Consider the following 22,604-nt stretch of genomic DNA (forward strand, 5'->3'; position numbering starts at 1 on the left):
AACTACAGCTATGATGAAATTCCCGTTTCAAATTTGATTAGTTAATGAGGAGTATTCATTGGCTTGTATTTTGAATTATATGGAATAAAAATAATGTATACATTTTTTTAGTATATTATGTAATAATTTCAGCATACAAACATAAATTTCATTTATTGATCTAATGTCTGGTTGAGGTATTGAATATAGTTGGTTAAATGACTACTCTATATGCTTCCTCATCTGAGCTTAGACCTTCTAGCCTATTCCAAATGTACGTTTTTAAAATAGAGATGCTTCCCATGTTATTTAAATGGAGTTACTTTTACGCTTTAGGTAGTTTTCCTGTTTTTTCTACCAAGAGCAAAAAAGTGACACTTTAGTATTATGTTCTAGGGAGTAAAGTGAGCACTTTAGACAGGAGGTGGAGGAAATAGTATATTTCGCACCTAGGGCCGAAAATGAGACTTTTCCGGCTCAAAATCAGTTTTCAAGTTCAAGGACTAGAGAAGATTGAGAGCCAGAAAAACATTTTTGCCCATGGTGCTAACACTATTTTTTGCCACATAGAAAAATAATCAATAATATGAGAATAATATGAGAATAATTGTTTATTAAGCACTTCCAAAAGCAAAAGTGGAAGGTCTAGCTATAGCTATAGCAAATCTGAGGTAATCTGAATATCAGGAAATTGTCCAAGTATTTTTATTTTTTATTCTGATTTGTCTGAATAACCTAAAAGACTATGTTCAATAATGTAAGAGGTTGAGTTTATACTTTTTTATTCTTTTAAATGACAATAAGATGATATTATTATAAATGTTTTAATTATTATTGAATAATAAACATGAATAATGAAAATTTTTTTGATCAGCTGTTTTAGCACACTTGAAATTTGGCCAATCTGAATGTCAATGTCAACAATGCTTGTTGTCGTCGAATGTGGGAGTTTAGGTTAGAAGTTCTATCCTACTCTGAAAATCGAATTTGAATAGTTTATAATATATATCTTATCTGTATTTCATTCATCCAAATAAAAGGTTAGTATATTATTGCAGAATACTTTATTCAATTCTAGAAGCATAAACTAATTCCGTTTCATAAACTATTATTGTGAAAACGTTCAGCCCCATATTGCCCAATTAGTTCCAAAATTATCCACCAGGTCCCGTGATAAACACAGTACTAAAGGTTTGAGGTTAGATTCTATTATACTCTGAAAATTGAATTTGAATAGTTTATAATATCTTATTTGTATTTCATTGATCCAAATAAAATGATAGTATCTTATTGCAAAATACTTTATTCAATTTAAGAAGCATGAACTGATTCTGTTTCTTAAACTATTTTGCAAACATGTTCCTATCAAATCAGAATCAGCTGACTTCAAGGCTATTCTACAGCCCTAGGGCCGTAATAATTTTACTGGCCTGGTAAGAAAACAATCACTTTCGGCCTCCATATGACACACGAAAACCAGCTCATTACATTCAAGTGAGGCAAAATAGTATATTTTGCACCTAGGGCTGAAAATGAGACTTTTCTGGCTCGAAATCGGTTTTCAAGTCTGATGCCGTAGGCCGAGGACTAGAGAAGATTGAGAGCCAGAAAAACATTTTTGCCCTTGGCGTGAACACTATTTTTTGCCACACAGAAAAATAAACATATATATATATATATATATATATATATATATATATATATATATATATATATGAGATAAATTGTTCATTAAGCACTTCCGAAAGCAAAAGTGGCATGTCATAGCTCTAGCAAATCTGAGATAATCTGAAAATCAGGAAATTGTCCAAGTATTTTCATTTTTTATTCTGATTTGTCTAAATAACCTAAAATATTATGTTCAATTATATGGGAGGTTGAGTTTATATTCTTTCAAATGACAATAAGATGATTTTATCATAAATGTTTCAGTTATTGAATAATAAGCACAAATAATGAAATATTTTTGATCAGCTGTTTTAGCACACTTGAAATTTGGCCAATCTGAATGTCAATGTCAACAATGCTTTTTGTCATCAACTTCAGAAGTTTAGGTTAGAAGTTCTATCCTACTCTGAAAATCGAATTTGAATAGCTTATAATATATATCTTATCTGTATTTCATTCATCCAAATAAAATGTTAGTATATTATTGCAGAATACTTTATTCAATTCTAGAAGCATAAACTAATTCCATTTCATAAACTATTTGTTCAGCACCATATTGCCCAATTAGTTCCAGAATTATCCACCAGGTTTATAGTATGTTATGGCTGAATACTGTATTTAATTCTAGAAGCATAAACTGATTAGGTTCCATAAACTATATGTGAAAATGTTCAGCACCAAGGATTTGCCCAAGTAGTTCCAAAATTATCCACCAGGTTTCGTGATAAATGCAGTACTATTATGATGAGGTTAGAGGTTAGATTCAATTATACTCTGAAAATTGAATTTGAATAATTCATAATATCTTATTTGTATTTCATTCATCCAAATAAAATTATAGTATTTTATTGCAAAATACTTTATTCAATTCTGGAAGCTGATTTCATTTCATAAACTATTTTGTAAACATGATCACATCAAATCAGAATCAGCTGACTTCAAGGTTATTTTACAGCCGTAGTGCCGTAAAACTTTTACCGGCCTGGTCAGAAAACAATCATTTTCGGCCTCCATATGACACACAAAAACCAGCTCATTACATCCAAGTGGGGCGAGAATAGTTGATTCTGATTCGATGTGAACGTGTTTACAAAATAAGTTATGAAACAGAATCAGCTTCTAGAATTGAATAAAGAATTTTGCAATAAGATACTATAATTTTATTTGGATGAATGAAATACAAATAAGATATTATGAATTATTCAAATTCAATTTTCGGGGTATAATTGAATCTAACCTCTAACCTCATCATAATAGTACTGCGTTTATCACGAAACCTGGTGGATAATTTTGGAACTACTTGGGCAAATCCTTGGTGCTGAACATTTTCACATATAGTTTATGAAACCTAATCAGTTTATGCTTCTAGAAATAAATACAGTATTCAGCCATAACATACTATAATTTTATTTGGATGAATGAAATACAGATAAGATATATTATAAACCATTCGAATTAGATTTTTAGAGTAGGAAAGAACTTCTAACCTAAACTTCTGAAGTTGATGACAACAAGCATTGATGACATTGACATTCAGATTGGCAAAATTTCAAGTGTGCTAAAACAGCTGATAAAAAAACTTTTCCTTATTTGTGTTTATTATTTAAGAATCAAAACATTTATAGTAATATCATCTCATTGTCATTTGAAAGAATTTAAAAGTATAAACTCAACCGACCACATTAAAACATAATTATTGAACATAATCTTTTAGGTTATTTAGACATATCAAAATAAAAAATAAAAATACTTGGACAATTTCCTGATATTCAGATTACCTCAGATTTGCTAGAGCTATGACCTTCCACTTTTTCTTTTGGAAGTGCCTAATAAACAATTATTCTCATATTATTGATTATTACTTTCCTTGCCCTACTACCATAGGTAAGGAAAGTATTGCTTTCCAAAAAAAATTAAGGTACCCCAATTTCAAGTTTTCTATACGTTTCAAGGTCTCCTGAGTTCAAAATAGTTATTTGTGCAACTAGTGCTCAAAGTGACAGTTTGCTGCACCGAAAGAAACGTTTATGGAATGGCTTCTTGAGTGCAGCAGAGGAACTTCGCGCACGTATTTCACATTAAATTTTTCCTACAGTTACCATTGAATGTAAAAAATAGGTAATTGAAGGTAAAAAAGTCTCATAATTCATCAAATTTTTTTGAGCGTTATATTGTGGCACTTGAATTGCTTATTATGAAGTACCTATTGCAATCATCACACACATAAATGTTCAGAAGTTAATAGAAATGACAATAGACGTGATATTTCAGAGTTATCCAGGAGTCAATTATTTTTATCCCATCTACAAAAAATCATAAATTAGTACTATAATGAAGATTATAATAAGAAAATAATATGATTGATGTTGAAAAATAATTCCTTTCTACATAGGTATGAAATGATATAGTTTTACTCATTTCGCTTTAGTTCTAGCATTTACAGAGTTTTCTAACTCAGCTTTTTTGGAGAGTAAACGTGGAATTCGAATATTCTTCTTTCTTGTATGTTATTTTTTTTTCTTCAATTATGAGTCAATTTTATGAACTACTGCTGCTGTCTACTATTGTGTCTCACTTCCACAATCACATTCAACACTATCCACATCCATTTTTTACACAAATTATTACGAAAATCGAATAAGAAACAACAAATTTGCATTCAAAATACGCGCCAACGGCTGATTTGTATGATGGAAGTATGAAGAACCGACAGGCGCGTGACCTAGCGGAAAAAAATCGTAACTACGTTCGTTCCATCTTTCCAACTACCTATCTAAAAAGAATTTCCAGAAATTATTCTAGATTTACGGTCTCAAATTACGAAAAAATGCTCAAAGTAGCCTAAAAATATTAATAAAAATAACATGGACACCAGAGAATTCTGATTGTAGTTATTCTTATTTTGGATTTCTAGAATGAGATTTTATCATAAATGTAGCCATTGAAATGATTCTCATCCAAAAACAGTCATTCTAACGAACTTAATTTTGGCTTTCGCGTACCATTCATCCATATAACCCACTAACTATTTTGTGTTGCCATGTTGCAAATCTGGAGTACGCAAAGTAATACTTTGCGCACTAGAGCGGAAAAGTGATTCTTTGCAGCCTGCAATCAGTGCAGAAATGGTCACTTTTCAAGGTATCTGTATGAAAAGGGGATCCACCATAGCATCGACAAACCACAGCCACAGAAAATACAGAATGGAAACTTGTAATCAATCGCCTATCTAACCAATGCATTTTACATGACGCCAATACTAAACACGTCACGTGACCTTGGGAAGTTCCAATCCTGGTCTTCTGATTGGCTCGTAGCAGTTAACCAGATCAATTGATCCGGATCATTAGTGTGATCCGAACCTACCATCAATACTATTACAATGCGGCGCTTCCTAACAAGATGGCGGATTTTAGCGTCAGGGTACTAGCCAAGTTTCCGTACTGTATGTATACCATTGATATAGAGAATAAGATTAAGAAGAGCGAAGTCCGCTATGATGCCACTGCGCTAGTGTAGCTACCAGAAATTTCGGGCAAGAAGACGGGTATTTGTATTCGCTGTGTAGAAAAAGAACCTTTTTCAAATGATAATATTTTTTTATTGGAGCAATAAAAAATATTCAAAGTATGGTAGTTTCATGCAGTGCTTATGGATGTATGAATCTGCATGTGCCAGATAAAAATATTTCTTTTCATACATAAATATTTTTATATTTTCATCGGTCATGTTTCATGCAGGCTAAGCCTAGTGCCAAATGATCGTTTCAAGGAATATTGTGCTTAGGTTGATTCATTATCATTATTTGCCAAATAATAAAATATAAGTTTCGGTAATATTATAATAAATATTTTATTTCCATAGATCCAATATAGGTATCCATATTCCATTACATTAATTTGTCTTATATTGTAATATTTTCTGAACTATGAAAATATTGTATGCTAAATTTGTATTATAAAAAATATTATTTGCTAAATTTGTATTATAGAAAATAATATTTGCTAAAATTGTCTATAAATTCTTCATCATTGTTATTGTTTTATTTTTCCGTTCTTATAATATGTAACTATTTATTATCTTATATTAAATATAGGAGTATAGAGTATAGTTAGGTACCTATACTTAAGTTGCAAAACAAATGAGAAACAGTTCCACGAAATATTGTGATAACGGTTAATTTATTATTATTTGCCATCTAATAGAATATACAGTAATATTAGCGATCTAAAATGTTTGTTCTATTTTTGCCTGTTCTTATAATATGTAGTTATTTATTATCTTATATTAAATATAGGAGTATAGAGTATAGTTAGGTACCTATACTTAAGTTGCAAAACGAATGAGAAACAGTTTCACGAAATATTGTGATAACAGTTAATTTATTATTATTTGCCATCTAATAAAATATATGGTAATATTAGCGATCTATAATAAATGTTTTATTTTCCATATCCTAATACATGGTAATAGGAATATATTATAAACCATTCGAATTAGATTTTTAGAGTAGGAAAGAACTTCTAACCTAAACTTCTGAAGTTGATGACAACAAGCATTGATGACATTGACATTCAGATTGGCAAAATTTCAAGTGTGCTAAAACAGCTGATAAAAAAACTTTTCCTTATTTGTGTTTATTATTTAAGAATCAAAACATTTATAGTAATATCATCTCATTGTCATTTGAAAGAATTTAAAAGTATAAACTCAACCGACCACATTAAAACATAATTATTGAACATAATCTTTTAGGTTATTTAGACATATCAAAATAAAAAATAAAAATACTTGGACAATTTCCTGATATTCAGATTACCTCAGATTTGCTAGAGCTATGACCTTCCACTTTTTCTTTTGGAAGTGCCTAATAAACAATTATTCTCATATTATTGATTATTACTTTCCTTGCCCTACTACCATAGGTAAGGAAAGTATTGCTTTCCAAAAAAATTAAGGTACCCCAATTTCAAGTTTTCTATACGTTTCAAGGTCTCCTGAGTTCAAAATAGTTATTTGTGCAACTAGTGCTCAAAGTGACAGTTTGCTGCACCGAAAGAAACGTTTATGGAATGGCTTCTTGAGTGCAGCAGAGGAACTTCGCGCACGTATTTCACATTAAATTTTTCCTACAGTTACCATTGAATGTAAAAAATAGGTAATTGAAGGTAAAAAAGTCTCATAATTCATCAAATTTTTTTGAGCGTTATATTGTGGCACTTGAATTGCTTATTATGAAGTACCTATTGCAATCATCACACACATAAATGTTCAGAAGTTAATAGAAATGACAATAGACGTGATATTTCAGAGTTATCCAGGAGTCAATTATTTTTATCCCATCTACAAAAAATCATAAATTAGTACTATAATGAAGATTATAATAAGAAAATAATATGATTGATGTTGAAAAATAATTCCTTTCTACATAGGTATGAAATGATATAGTTTTACTCATTTCGCTTTAGTTCTAGCATTTACAGAGTTTTCTAACTCAGCTTTTTCGGAGAGTAAAAGTGGAATTCGAATATTCTTCTTTCTTGTATGTTATTTTTTTTCTTCAATTATGAGTCAATTTTAACTTTTAGTTGTTATACCTACCTATTACATGATTAATTATAAATAATAATTAAGTAGATGATTATATTTTCACAATATGTCCTATTTTTACTGTTTCGTTTGTTCATAGTCACGGATTATAAAATAGGTGCATCGGACTACCTATGATACCGTACCGTACCTACTTTAAACCATCCATTTGCTTTATAGACCTATAAACTATAATAGGCCTACAAGAAAAGCATGCATTATATATTTATGCATTTTTATAGTTGAATTTGCTTTTTGTATCTAGTCTGTGTTGATGTTAACCCATGAACATTCTGGACTTGAGAATGATTTGTAGAATGAACCTGACTTGGATATGATTTTGATAGGATCAATTCAGCTTTTATTGTTGATTACGATGTTTGTTTTGTTTTTGTGGTACTGATAAAAAATTTAGCCTTTCCAAAAAAAAGGAAGACACTAAGCTGGTTCTTATGTTGTTTAGTTCAGTACCTAGGTACCGTGGAGCCGGCGTATTTTATTTGTACTGCCAAACTGTAATTCAGTATATTCAGTCCATGACCGGAAGTCGCCAGACAGACTTTGTCAAAGTATAAAACAATTAATATCCAAATAGGCGTGAGCATGCTGGGCTCACATTATGTGACCTCAGCAAGGCTTTTGACACGCTTGATCATGCAATCCTTCTGAGAAAACTCAAGCACTATGGGGTTAGTGGATCCCCTCTTAGATTGATTCAATCCTACCTGGGGGGCCGCAGGCAGGCTGTACTGGCTAATGGTGTGTTGTCTCGTAAAAGAAACTGTGTCAACTGTGGTGTGCCTCAGGGCTCTGTCCTGGGGCCACTTCTATTTTTGATTTCAGTGAACGATGTAGCTTGCATGGATGGCAGAAGTGTTGTTTGCTATGCAGATGACACCACTTTTTACGATCATGGTCATGGAGTTGATGTACTGAGGGCCGAGATGTTGGAGACCAGGTTGTTTGCTACGGACTGGTTTTCTGCAAACCTCTTTCTTCTCAACGATGATAAAACGCAGTCAATCATATTCAGCCTCAGAAATGGGGATGAGTATGATTTTTTCCCGGTGAAGCTGCTTGGGTTTGTTCTGGATAGAAAGCTCTCTTGGGCTGACCACATTGAGGCTGTCTGTTGCAGGCTGAGCAGAGTGGTTTTCCTGCTCAGGAAATTGAAATCCTGTATTCCTGCTTCCTATATTAAGGTCTGCTATTTCTGTTTTTTCCAGAGCATTGTCCTGTATGGCCTCACGCTTTGGGGTGGAGCCACAGATGTTTCACGACTGTTACTCATTCAGAAGAGGGCCCTGATGATCCTTTGTGGTGCTGAGCGTCTTGCCCATTGTCGTCCCCTCTTTGTGAGAGAGAGAATCCTCAGAGTCTTCTCCCTCTATGTACTTCAGACCCTCTGCAGAACACATGCAAATGTGGGGGAGCTTGTAACAAGGCAGAATTTTCACCCACATGAGACTAGAGGGAGACAGAGGCTGGACGTGCCCTACCAAAGACTGAGCAGGACACGATCGAGCTATGGCCATCTATCTGTCAGGCTCTTCAACAAGCTGCCGGTGATGGCTAGGAATCTGCCTGCCGGCAAATTTCGGAGGGTCCTGAGAGACTTATTGTTGGATAATCCTTTGTACTCACTCCGTGAGTTTTTCATGTTGGACAGCAGCTTGGTAAGCGCTTGTCCCTTGGGGTTTTTATGCCCACCTTATGGACTTTAACATAAAATAACTAAATAACTAGAGATGGCTGCAGATAGGTCGTTTCATTTGGCACTGTAGATGGACTGCAATACTAATAAATCATGAAACAATCTCAAACTGGTCCACAAGTCCACTGGTCTCATCATCTCTCAGTGAGTACAGAGGGTAGCTGATGAGTTTCTCACGTACCAGCCTACAGAACTTCCCATACTCCAGCTCACAAATAGCTTTGTCAGGATTTGGCCTACCTCAAGGAACAGTATTATCCCCGATTCTATTTCTAGCTTACATAGACGATTTATTGAGTCTTCCTATTCAGGGGTGTAGGATATTGTCTTAAGCGGATGACACTGTATTCGCTTTTACTGGATCCTCGTGGGACAGTGTTATATCTCTTGCTAACAGTGGACTTTGCAGGGTGAGGTCTTGGCTTGTGAAGAATGTTTTGACATTGAATTATAAAAAAAGTGTTTATATTACATTTTCTCCGAACTCGAGTACACAGCCAACTGACAAAATAGATAATGTAAATGCAGTTAGAGTACATAAAAGGAATTGCTTAAATGACCCCAACAATGATGATATGAATTGTTCATGTCCTGTGTTAGAGAGGGTAACTGAAACAAAGTATTTAGGTGTCACTTTGGACCCAAATCTAAGATGGAATAAGCATATAGATAATATGTGTAGCAGGATGAAATTCATGATTCATAAATTCTATAAATTGAGCTTACTAAAAGAGAAATCTTTAAGTAAAATGGTCTATCTTGTATACGCCCAATCAGTTTTTCAGTATGGAATTAGGGTCTGGGGTGGTGCTTTTAATGCTCATTTCAATAAACTAAATATTATTCAAAAGAGTATCCTCAAGGCAGCACTAGGAGTGCATAGAAGGTACCCTAGCCAGCAACTTTTTATGGAGTTCGGAGTTCTGTCAGTTAGGCAACTGTATATCAGAAATCTTGTTAAATATATCAGCAACCATATACATCTTTTTACACCTCATTCAACTAATTATAGTTTTAGATCAGTAAATAGATGCTTTGTTCCTCGAACAGATCTAACTATATGCAGAAGACAATTCAACTATACAACAAAAAAGCTTATTAATTTTATGCCGGAACATTTCATTGCAAGAAATCCTACAAAACACTTAAATTAAAAATTGAAAGCTGGATAAAGACAGAAGATATCATACCTTAAATATTTTAATTTGATGTACATATACTGTCTTCCTCAGTTCCTCTGAATTTATTATTAGTAGGGCTATACTCCCAGATTAATTTTCTCTCTCTGAATTTAAGTTTTATTTTTTGTGTCATGTGTACTGTATTGTATTGTTTTTCTAATTCTCTCTTTGCTTACAAAAGGAATTGCATGTATGCTACAAATGAATTACATTATGTTACTAAATGGATTACATATGTACAGTGAATTGTAGATTAATAATTACATGAATCATCTCTTTTTCTTTTGAGTTTTTAAATTATTATGAATTCATTCTAGTTTTTCTGCTCTCTTAGTATTTCACTCTTAGTACTTCTTCTTTTCGGATTGAAATTTTATTATTTTTTTCTAGTTTTTCATACATTCCATATGTTTCTTTTTTCTTTATTATATTTTTTCTATTTTCGACTGAATCTCAAGCCACTAATTATAGCCGACTGATTACTCGTTGCCATCGCTCAAACTACTTAGTTTTGCTGGTAACGCCAATGATAATATTATAATCAATTTTTAAATGCAAAATATTTTAAGTTTTTGTAATGTATTGTATATGAAAATTTTTATATTTTTCACATTTGTAGAGTTTGTTTAATGATTTTGGCAATAAATATTTCTTTCTTTCTTTCTTTCAAAAAGACAAATCGGCAGTCTGTTAAATTTCCGTAGGATATTAAAAAGTTCACTTATTGGTATGTTACTAAAAGATCGATTAAAGATAATTTTTTTCAGTCCCCAGTCTGTATGATGTGTACATTTAACAGTCATTTTGCAGAGTGAAAGTTGACTTGATTACTGGTGAGGATATTTATCATTATGGTACTCAGTCCAGAGGTTTGATTAGAGTAGAACAGCACAGTACTACAAAAGAATTGGAGGAATACGCGGCGCAGAGAAATGGTGGAAGATTAGCCAATTACAGTGATGAATAGAATCATAGGTAGAAGCGCAGTTGCCAATTCGTCGATTAGACTCAGTTGACTGAGTGCTTTCAGACAGGAAGCTTCCCATGTGTAGCATGAGCACATAAACAGTCACTAGAAATTAAAGAACGCTGGCCGGTTCAGAACGGAAACATCGCGTCTCTGTATTTCCTACCTATCTCTGCTGCGCATGTCCCTCAAAAGTAATTTTGTACGGACTATAACTTATTATATATGAATCCAAATTATAGATGTAGGTAAGAAAGTATTCAACGCCCTGCCATTGAATTTCCAAGGCATGCCAGTCAGCCCAGCAATTTAAAGCAGGTTTGAAAGAATGGCTTGTACAGAAATGTCTATAATTATCAGTCTCTTTGATATTGATGGGTAGACAATTTGTCATCAGATATTATCCTGTACAGTTTGTCATTTTTTATTGCTTCAGAGGCAAGGGATTTATTTTTGCATATTTTCAAGCTTATTGACTAATTTTTTAATAATAACTTATGTGAATGCTCTAACCTTTAGGCTGATTGTAGTATTATTTCTTCCTACTATAATAGGTAATGAGAATTGGACGTAACGTACCAGAGGCTGAGCAGGACAGAAACTGGCCTTGCCCATCTTTATGCGAGATTCTTCAACAAGCTGCCAATAGCAAGAGACCTGTCGACCAGGCGATTCAAGGGCGCACTGAGGGAATTGCTGGTGGAGAACCCATTGTATTCCATCAGTGAGTTCTTTAAGTTGGACAATACGCTGGTGAGTTCGTATTTTTTACTTTTTTGTTGTTGTGACTAGCTATTATTAGCTTTCTTTCTCGTTTTTATTTTTTGACGTGTTCTTGTGGTCTTTGTGATCACATTATGATCCTAGTAATACTAAATCCAATATGAGTTTGTATATTCTAGTAATGATAGTAAAACAGAATTTGCTTCTCTTTAAGGGATACATATTCCATAAGGTAATGATATCAAGTGTAATTAAGAAATGTTGGGATTCATATTAGAAAGTAGTTTTGGTTGGGAGCCTCACATCATAGATTTGTGTAAGAAACTCTACCAAATTATCTTCCTTAAATGATTAAAACTAAGATTCCTTGGTACTTGCATACTATGTACTTTCTCATTCCGTCATATCTTACGATATATGCCTGCAATGGAGATGATATTGAAATAAATTTATTATGGGTTCGTGTTTTCTTCAAGATTATTTATTGATTTAGTTAATTAGGACCTTTTCAATCAGACTCAGTTGAATATTCTGTGAAAATGTATTTTTCTGTTGAAAAATAATTTTATCACATGAAGATTTTGCTAACTTGCGTCAGGAAAGTAGTCAGTTTTCAATTTTATGCAGGGTTGAGGTATTCTCACGGAACTGTATTTCCGTTAGCGATGGAAAATACACTAGTATTTGGGAATATTTCAAACTTGCATTTCTCTGTTCCCACGGAATTGTGATCTGTCTACACGTGGACCGTCGTCTCGTTGGTGGAAGGGGAACATAATTTGCATGGAAACTGCAGTCCCAATCAAGCCGCGGCCGTAATCACAAAAATCCAGAGGTAGCCTCGGGCCTCGAGGGCCCAAAATTAACGTGTTTCTTAAATTTGTTAAAATATTTCATTTTTAGCCGTGGATATGTTGAAATAGTTTATTAATAATTAGGGAAGTGAATGTTTGTTGAAGATTAATATCAGTGAGTCATAAAAATAGTGTTGTGATAGGAGTTTCAAATCATAATGGATTAATAGTATTAACAATGGTGAGTGGCATTATATTTATTTGTCTTGCTCATGTTAAAATCCCCAAATTGACCGGGTTCCTAATTATTCATTTGGAGTAGAGAAATGAGTAAAGCCCACGCTACCGTCGTAAACAGTTTGGCTTTCAGATCAGAGTTAGCAAAATCTTACAGGCAGTTTTCTTGAGTAATAGAATACGTTGTTACAGATTGTTTGTTGTCAAAATTCTAGTAGTTAGTTCAGTCAATAAAATGTGAAAGTTAGAGAACAAAAACTTTGTTATTTATCAAGTCCCATGACTCCCCTTTAGAATTTAGAAATTTTCTATCCCCCATCTGGGGCGGTTACATGCCTATGCGGTAATTTTTGCCATTCTTCAAAAGTTCTAGTATGGCAAAAATGGCAAGGCGGTTGTTTGACAATTTTAAAAACAGAGTCATACAGGGAAATCTTGAAGATTGATGATATTGATAATACCCTTATGGATTGCTTTCCTTTCATAATCAATAGCTCTTCTTTATTTGTTGAAGAGCTACCAATAATGTTTGGGAGTGTTGTGAAGGATAAATCGATTGAGAGGGCGTATTATTTAATGAATGAGTACTTTCAGTTTTCCATGTAGATGCTGCTATTCTTCTTTTATCTACTCAGTATTGTGTTATGTATGTTGAATTCTGCATGTTATGAGTATTTGTAGTGTGCATGTATTAAGATCTTGAATAGTAATGTGTACTATTTTTGCCAGTAATGTACATTATTGCCAACAATGTTTATAATGCGTCACTCATTGTGTTGTGAGCATTGATTGAAAAATTCGTATTTTGTGAGTGATCAATGCTCGACACAGCGACACCTTCCGCAAAAAGCCGATAAAAGTTGCTGTCTGTTGATGAGGAGCCTTAGAGCTGTTTGTGTTATCGTTGGCCCTACCAATCGGCATTCGACGAACTGTTATTCCCTCACCTGACCGCCTGAGGTTAACATAGTATTCCGCTTCAACTTCTTGCAGATGGTCTAGAAAATGAAAATGAAGCTTATCAACCAATTACTGTACATGTATCCAGCCAAATGTCGATGACGAAAAAAATATTCACAATATAACACAAGTTAGAATAAAAGCTTTCTTAGAGTTTTGCATTAGCATTCAGTTCCTAGTTTCATTTTTAAAATAGTACAAATATCAAAAAATATGGTTGTGATAATAAATAATAAGCGTTCTAATATCTATATAATTGATATCAACTAATATCGCTCTTGTGATTTATATAAATTTCTTTCTATTTGTAGGTCAAACCCGAATGAATTCGAATAATTGGAGTTTGTTGTAGATCAAGAGTTAATGGATATGATGGAAATAAGATTGAGACACACGCAGGAGTTGAGTGAGTATCAATGTTATTTGTTTCATAATATATCAGAAAGAGTATCAATTTCAGTACGAATCAAGGCTTATTTTGTTTCGAAGTAAATGCATGTACAACATCTTCATCCCTCTTTGTAGAAATGTAATGCTGTATTCTCTAGTTGGCTGACATACGACTGCACTGTCTATGCTCAATAAATATAGTGAGGTCCACGTTATAATGGTAGTGGATAAAGATAGGAGAACAGCGAAGCTGATTCTCTGCCTTACCACTGCCTTCTATAGAGGATAGCTGATACCGGTATATCTTATGTAATATCAACTGTTCATTCTTGTTAAAATAACCAATTATATTTTATTCAACTAGAAAATTTATTTTTTAATGATTGAATAATAATTATTGTTCATAATAGAAATTGAATATTTTGTTAATTAAGTATATTCCTACATGAGTATCAGCTTTTTCGAATGATAGACAACGATAGCAACACCAATGTTAATTGAATGCTGCTGGTATTACAACGTGAACCTCACAACAGTCATCAAGTCATTGCTTTTCTTTTCATTCTACCATACACTATAGTTTTTTTTCGAAAATTAAATTAGAAATCCTATCCAGTGTGCACTGGAATTTCGATAGCAATTGTTATTACCATTAGATGTGTACAGACTTACTCGCTAAAAACACGCATTTCAATTTTCGTCAGCTGATGCTTATTATATCTATCTTACTTTTTCTGTACGAATACAGATATAACAGGCATCTATATACTTATTAGTGAAATGTGCGTATTTGTGGCGCGTGAGTCTGTAGGGTGAGTTTCGATTTGTGCGTAAACTGCTGACTTCGACGACGACAGACATTGTTGTCAGATGACATTCATATTGTCTGAATTCCAAATGTGCTAAAACAGTTGATTAAATAACTTTTCCTTATTTGTGTTTGAGATATTTTTCTCGGGCCACTCCCGTGTTTCGGATGGACACGTTAAGGCGTCGGTCCCGGCTGCCTAAAAAACAGTCGTTAGGTCATGTCAGAGGCCCTGAAATTAAACAGTTGCGACCTGAAAACTCTGACACCAGACCTGAGCCAGCCAGGTCACTCGATATTATTATTATTATTATTATCTAAAATTAAATATTTCCAATTAATAGTTAAACTTAACCTCCTCCTTGAAATCATAATAAAACAGAACCTCCAAGGTTATTGAGACACATTTTGAAATCTAGCAGATCTGAAATCGTCACCTTGCCGTCGTTGACGATGGCATTTACGCACTAACCAAAACTCACCTTAAGCTGTATCGTACCTTATTATATTGATCATGTACTAGAGCTGAGCAATTTGAAAATTCCTAGAAAACTGAGTTTTTTTGATTTCAATAAATGCCTTAATAGTCTGCAAATGCTGTAATGGACAATTATTGTTTTGTAATTTTGGCAATCCTGAAATAAAGTTCCTACTGTCCACTGCGCCTGCTTAGCAAGCGCAAATGAACATACTGCGTATCTCCAGCCATCGTTGAATAGATTATTGTTTCTCTAACCCAATTTTAGCTATTGTAGAAAAATTGTATTACTGTAATTTCTGTGTACCCTTCTGTTGGTGTCACTTTGAGGGTGAATTATCAATTCTAATATTTTGTACTAACTTTACTTTGTACTAAAAATACTTTGTACAGTATTTTCAAGTTGAATGTTAGTTAATCAAAACTATCCGATTCACAAATGAAAAATTGCTACTGAAAATAATGCTACTCGCCGACGATTTGCCACATGTTTGGGTGAGGCCCATAAAAAGACAACAACTTTTAATTGAAACCTTCCAAAGTGTTGCTAGTTCTCCGAGACCTTGCAAATGTGGTCAACTGTCCAGTCAAAATTCTTTTCATCCAGAATTGGATTAAATAACATCAAATTAAGGCAACCATCGAGACACCCTCATCGCACCGCCTTAAGGCTGTGCAAAGGCTAAAAATAAACTTTCTACTGGTGATATTTTTCAAAGTTTTTCGATTTGTATATCATCAAGCTATCAAAATAAAAAATTTTTCTTAGGAAAATATTTTTTCCGATCATTACTTTTTGAGATATGAGCGCCCGCAGTTTAAATTTTTGGGACAGAACATTTCAAATTCGGTAAGAGATAAATCCATAATATTTAGAGGCCCCATTCTTCATGATATTGCTGATGTAGTAGAATGAAAACTTTCTGAAAATATGGATATTTGAGAAAGTTATTCAATTTACCAAAAATAACAACTGAAAGTTATTTTTGGTCATTTTTAGTAAATTGAATAACTTTCTCAAAAATTGATATTTTCATGAAAATTTTGTTTTACTAGATTAATAATACCATGAAGAATCCATCCTCCAGATCTCATGGTTTATCTCTTACCGAATTTGAAATGTTCTGTCCAAAAATTTAAATTTTAGGCGTTCACATCTCAAAAAGTAATTTTCGGAAAAAAATGTTTTCCTGAGAAAACTATTCCATTTTGATAGCTTGATGGTATACAAATCAAAAAACTCTGAAAAATACCACCAGTAAAAAGTTTATTTTTAGCCTTTGCACAGCCTTAATGCTGTCGGCCATAGAGAATGGTGGCGTGTCGTCGCTGTTAGGGGCGCCCCGATTTGGGAGTGACATCATCATTCTGATCACTCCCATCATAACCCTTCAACGGCCTATCATTTGCATTGATTAGAAAAGAAATTCTTCAGCAAATCAAGTCTCCTTAATTATCATCATAAGTATTTGAAAAAAGACCGCACAAATTCCAACTTCTTTATTTAGTCACTTGACTAGGTCGCTTTCTTTAAGCTGTTAATTAGCGAATTTTACAAAATGGGGAAATTAGATCGACGTCCAATTGTTTGAACTGTAAAATATTAATGTAATTCAATAATTTTATAAATCCATTGTTAACCTTGTTATAGTAATAAATTGAAGAAATACGTCAGCGTTAAATTCCGAACATATGCAGCAAACAGATTTATCCTTATCTCTCACCAGTTTTAACGACTTTTTATCTATCAATCGAATTACAAATACATGATTTTATTTATTAATTTCAAAATATATAAAAATACTCATCTTGATCAAAATTTTCCAATCATTTACAATTAGCATAATAATTATTATCCACAGTATTTGTACTAAGATGAAATTTATAATTTCAAGTAACAATGTTTTTAAAAATGGATTAAAGTTATTATTGTGATTCAAATGCTACTAAGACATAATTTATTTGTTATTTGAATTTATTGTTTATTTCATCAATATTTTATCTTTTTCAGGTCCTGGAATGAGCACCGCTGGAGGCCAAGATTGAAATGAACGTTTCTGTTCGAAAGATGTAAACATAAACAAACAATTCATGTATATAGAATATATCAGTTGACAATAATTAAAATTTTTCGACATATTATTACTTATCATTATTTAAATTTGAATTGTATTATTTGTATTGAATTATAATATTAAAAATTGTAATGTTTTTGAAGATTTATTCTAACGGTCCTTCTCCAATAAATGACTGACTGAACATGGTTTTAAATAATGTGTTACTTATAGTTTGAAAGTGTAGTATCAGCCATCTTTTGCTACCAAATTGTAGCAATACAATACAGTTCACTGACTTCAGTTGAATGAATACATATTTAAGCACGTAGAGAATTGAAAAAGTTGAGTGTTTTGAAGCTGCCTGCATACAGGAACAATAGTAGCTTCCACTAGAGCTGACAAGGTAACGCGGAATGAGAAATGTCCCGAACTCAAGAAATGTACATTTCCGTACATTTCCAACCATGCATTCTTTCCGCAGCTAGTGGAAGCTACCCTTCTACCTATGTGCAACGTGATTAGGGATGTTTGATTTTGAAGATGTGAAGAACATGTTCCAAAATCATACAATTCAATTTGTAGTACCTATCAGTGTTAAGTGAACAGGACTTGTGATGGTATGGTAGAATTCTGATAAATATGTAAACCTGTCACATAATATTATTAAATGGAGAATGTTACTGGACATTTAGCCTGCAGGTACCGTACATTAACATTACACGATTTCGCCCGTGCGGGAAAAGCAACATGGGCAATAATTTATAATAAGTGAAGAAGATGAGATCTTTCACATACATTGTAAACCATAAATAAAGTGATGGGTCACGTTTTCTTCTTCAGTTTACTTACTCAAAATTTCCCGTCCAGTTTTTCACCTTCCGAATGGAAAAGAATAGTTTAATTGACTTCATTTCCTATAAATTTTCTGAGAAGCTGATACAGTAATTATAATTCTAGTAATGATCGATTTCGATTTTTTCCATCACTTGAAGTCATCAGTTCAAAAACCCGTTAGGTAAGAAAAATGTATTTTTTATGAAACTAAGAAGTTAAATTATAACAAATTGAAGAATAATAAGAAAGAAAATGGCCAAGCCTCATGAAGCATTGTCAGACGAGTCGTCAGGACAGAAAGCACTCTGATTGGCTGATTCCCGAACGCCAACCCAATCGGAGAGTTTCTGCCCTGCCGACTCGTCTAAAAACGCTTCGTGTGTCTTGGTCCTAAGAAATTGAATTATGAAGTTAGTACCGTAGCTATTTTTAGTATGATTTATTGTTTATTTCTACTCATACTTCGAAACAATTTCCTAGAGAAAATTATGAAGGATCTCAGAGTAATATTATGATGTAATAGTACATTTTTCTAAGAAAAGCACTTTTTAGGTTCTGCAATGAACATTGATATTCGAAGCCAGTTAAGCCACTACCTCCGTAAACAGAGGTAGTGGTTAAGCACACATCGATGTTTGGAGGTACATTTTTCGCCGTCTTTTGAATTTTACCAGATTAAATGAAACTTGAAACGGACATGATCACATCATACTATGCTTGTCAAGTTATATTCAATCTAATACAATATTTATAAAAATATGTGTGTGTGTGTAACTACATAGTTACACTTACAATATGACACTGTGTATAAAATTTTTGTAAAAATTTCCAAGGGATGTAAGTGAGCTTCTCCTTTCACTTTCGTTCAAGTGATTTTAATGAAATCTTATTTTACTCACGCAAGTGCCACTTCCACTTCCTTGGAAAGAAATCCACTTCTTGGCACAAATTACATTGAGGAGATGTCCTTACTCAATATTTAACTCGAATTTTTCTTCTAATTGTATGAGGAGAAACAGAGGATGTTGATTCGGTACGTATGGAAAGTGTAATGTTGAATTACGGTATGGTAAGGTATCTTTTATGTTAGTTGTAAAATAACACCTTTTTTATGAAAACAACTTCTTTTCATATAAAATACAATACCTAACAACTAGTTTCGGAATGTTGGATCCATTATCAAGTTCTTCTTGAACTTTTCTTAAGAGAAACTTGATAATGGATTCAACATATTTCGAAATTAGTTATTGTATTTTATATGATCAAGTTTAAAAAAAGGGTAGCCTACATTAAAATTATTTTTAACTAACAAGTCAAGTAGCCCTGATAAAATAGGCTACTTAATTCAAAAATGTATGTCATTTTTTGATATTACACTTCTTTCACTCCCTATGTTAATGCCTTTTTATAGCAGGAGAAAAATATTTGTATGATTGTGAAAAAAGACAGTAGGCCTATTTATAACAACATAAATTTCACATTTCTTGCCCTACTGAGGCTACTAAAATTTGCATAAGCATTTCTAAAGGAGGGATGAATAAGGTATTTCCTGTCACCACTGTGCCATGTGTTACCATACGAATAAGAACTGGCATTTGTAATATTTAAAGGAAATGAGAAGAAAGAGGTAATGGTTTTGGTGGGTGTGATTGATGACAACTCTAGGAGAGGAAAGGTAAACACTTTATTTTACTTTACGTTCACTGTTAAACAATATATAATAATATTATGCTAATAATCACGCGGACAGAGTTTATTTAATAACTTTAATTATTATTGAAACTAGAAAAAACTCGCTATGGCTGTTAATTAATATTGGATTGAGCTTAAAATTCCTATTATCTAAACTCCTACACCGTATGGACCCTGGTCTGCACCCAGCACATTTTTATAGATTTTTTCTTGCTATTTGTCTTTTATGAACGCAGCGTTTCTAATACAGAAAAAATGGAGGCTTTTCCCTGGATCGCTGGCCTGACTTTTCAACTGGCTCGCAAACTCTATTAGGAACTTGATATGGTCCATGGATTTAATCATAGATTAAGTTAGATCTGTGATTAAATAATGTCAACTTATTCAATAATAATAAGATTTCTGAAAGTGAATCCATATCATTAATCTTGTTTTCACTTAAATCAATTGAATGTTACTGGTGGTATAAAAGTTCAGGAGATACATATGTAACAATAATTTAATATCTTGTTGTCTCACTTGTCAAGTGCCTGATTAACATATTCATTTCAAAATTGTAATAATTATTGGTGATTGGGACTTATATAAGTACTATTAGGATGACACAACAATGACGCGTACCGTACACGTCGGACATGCATCATCCAACATCATGGGAATACATGCCGTGCAAAAGCGCTAAGTAGGCAATGTGCATCACACGTTCATAGAAAATAACACAGGTCGGTAAAATGTTTCATGTCAGAATAATAGAAAATCCTTCAAATCCATGCTACGATATTTTTGGATCTTAACTATATTTCCTGAAAACTTACCAATCTTCAAGCGTTTGATTTAGTCAGGTATAGAGGTGGGTTCAACTGAAATACCAAATTTGCAAGGCGCCTAGTAGGCAACGTGCCTCACAATAAATTTTCAAGTTTATTCGGATTTTTGGACATTCTCAATTATTTAATTTTTATTTCAATCTTATTCTATTATGTTAATATATCAACTATTTCAAAATACGAAAGTTATTTTCTTGGTATGGTGATGTAAAATATTGTTCATTTTCAAATGTGGCTCTCATAATAACCTATATTTTTGGACTGAGTGTTGTTCAAATTGGAATAGGAACAGTTTTGGGTTCAAGGCTGTTATTTTTCCATAAGTAATATCTGTGGTAATATTGTATTTAATGTAATAACAAAATAATTCGCCAGGGTTACTAACTAATCTATTGGATCTCTGAAAGTGAGTCATCAATGAATTGCCAAGAGTATCCAACTATTTCTCGATTGAATAAAATTTTTACTGCATTGTCCTACATTTATAATCAAGACATATAAAAGGTAAACTAAAACTTGTATACTTACCCTTTCCCAATTATTAAAATCCATATCTTGCGAAGGACAAACTAAAAGGTTAAAATGAAAGTTTTAATCAATGATTTTGTGGAAGTACCATTCAATAATAAATTGCATTCTTATCATACAACCCTGTCAATAAGAGAATAAGATGAAATTAGGAACATGATAATTCAAATAATATTTAGAAATAATGGTATCATTTTTTCGTATTAATACGGAATTATGTGAATAATGTGGTTAGTTATTATAATCGAATGGCTTTATAGGTGGGGATCCCTGACGGAAGTTCCATCTTGCATAAATAGGTATTTAATTTACGTCGTCAATGAGCCTCACGACTATCAGTCGGGACCGACGATTCAATGATTGTCACCCATCTGATAACATAATCATCTATCTCTACAAGAATGATCTAAAAAATAATTCATGAGCGAAAGATGTTCGAGCTGGAAGTCTAGTGTTACATTTGCAAATAATTGTCAATGGATATTACAGCAGTATAAGGGAAATAACGGATGCGGCAGTGAATTTTTAAGCATAGTTCATTATGAAGAATATTCAGTCTTAGTGAGATCATTGTTACCCTGAAAGATGCATGTCCGTTTTCGTATTTATTGAGAGTGTGCTATGACATTTTCTCCGGTTCTCATTCAGACATTTACCATTAATTTCATAATTTTATTATGATGACAGCTACACTTTGTACAACGAGAACAATTTCCTCTCATGGAGGGAAAACAATTTGGCATGGTTTCGAACACCGTTGAGAACATTCAATGCGGTATAATGCGACGAATAATAATAGTAATTTATATTTGATGGTGTACAATCTACCACTTATAAAGGTGCGTACAGTAATGCGCCATGAACACGCGCATTTCACTTTTAATCAGCTGATGCTATTCTTATATCTGTATTTGTACAGAAACAGTAAGATACATAATAAGCATAAACTGATAGGACGGCACGCATCGGACGATTAGATTTGATGCATTGTTTTCAATTGTAGTGCGCATGCCTATACGATGCAGATAGGTATGCGTACTCCAATTGAAAACAATGCATCAAAGTCTGTACTCACCTTTAGAAACAAAATCGACATCGAGCGTACAGCCTAACGGACACAGGTAAAATTATTATGAAAGCTCAAGACAGGGTATTTAGTAAATAGAGTTTTTAATAAC

General features: G+C 33.0%; 1 protein-coding gene across 1 annotated transcript; it reads left to right on the forward strand.

The window, feature by feature from the left end:
* The first annotated feature begins 7,835 nt into the window (after window positions 1-7,835).
* LOC111047094 lies at window positions 7,836-17,695 on the forward strand. The gene is made up of 4 exons (XM_039428253.1): window positions 7,836-8,912; window positions 11,653-11,851; window positions 14,124-14,218; window positions 17,500-17,695. The coding sequence occupies exons 1-2, from the start codon at window positions 8,097-8,099 to the stop codon at window positions 11,824-11,826; spliced, it is 990 nt and encodes a 329-aa protein (XP_039284187.1). The 5' UTR covers window positions 7,836-8,096; the 3' UTR covers window positions 11,827-11,851; window positions 14,124-14,218; window positions 17,500-17,695.
* The last annotated feature ends 4,909 nt before the right edge of the window (window positions 17,696-22,604 follow it).

This window comes from Nilaparvata lugens, chromosome 5, assembly GCF_014356525.2.
Source record: "Nilaparvata lugens isolate BPH chromosome 5, ASM1435652v1, whole genome shotgun sequence".
NCBI classification, from domain to species: Eukaryota; Metazoa; Arthropoda; class Insecta; order Hemiptera; family Delphacidae; genus Nilaparvata; species Nilaparvata lugens.

Bases quoted from the DNA above. Each gene is read 5' to 3' on its own strand.
- LOC111047094 (XM_039428253.1), top strand. From the start codon at position 8,097: ATGGATGGCAGAAGTGTTGTTTGCTATGCAGATGACACCACTTTTTAC. The intron at 8,913-11,652 runs GTAAGCGCTTGT...CTACTATAATAG, and splicing joins TCATGTTGGACAGCAGCTTG to GTAATGAGAATTGGACGTAA.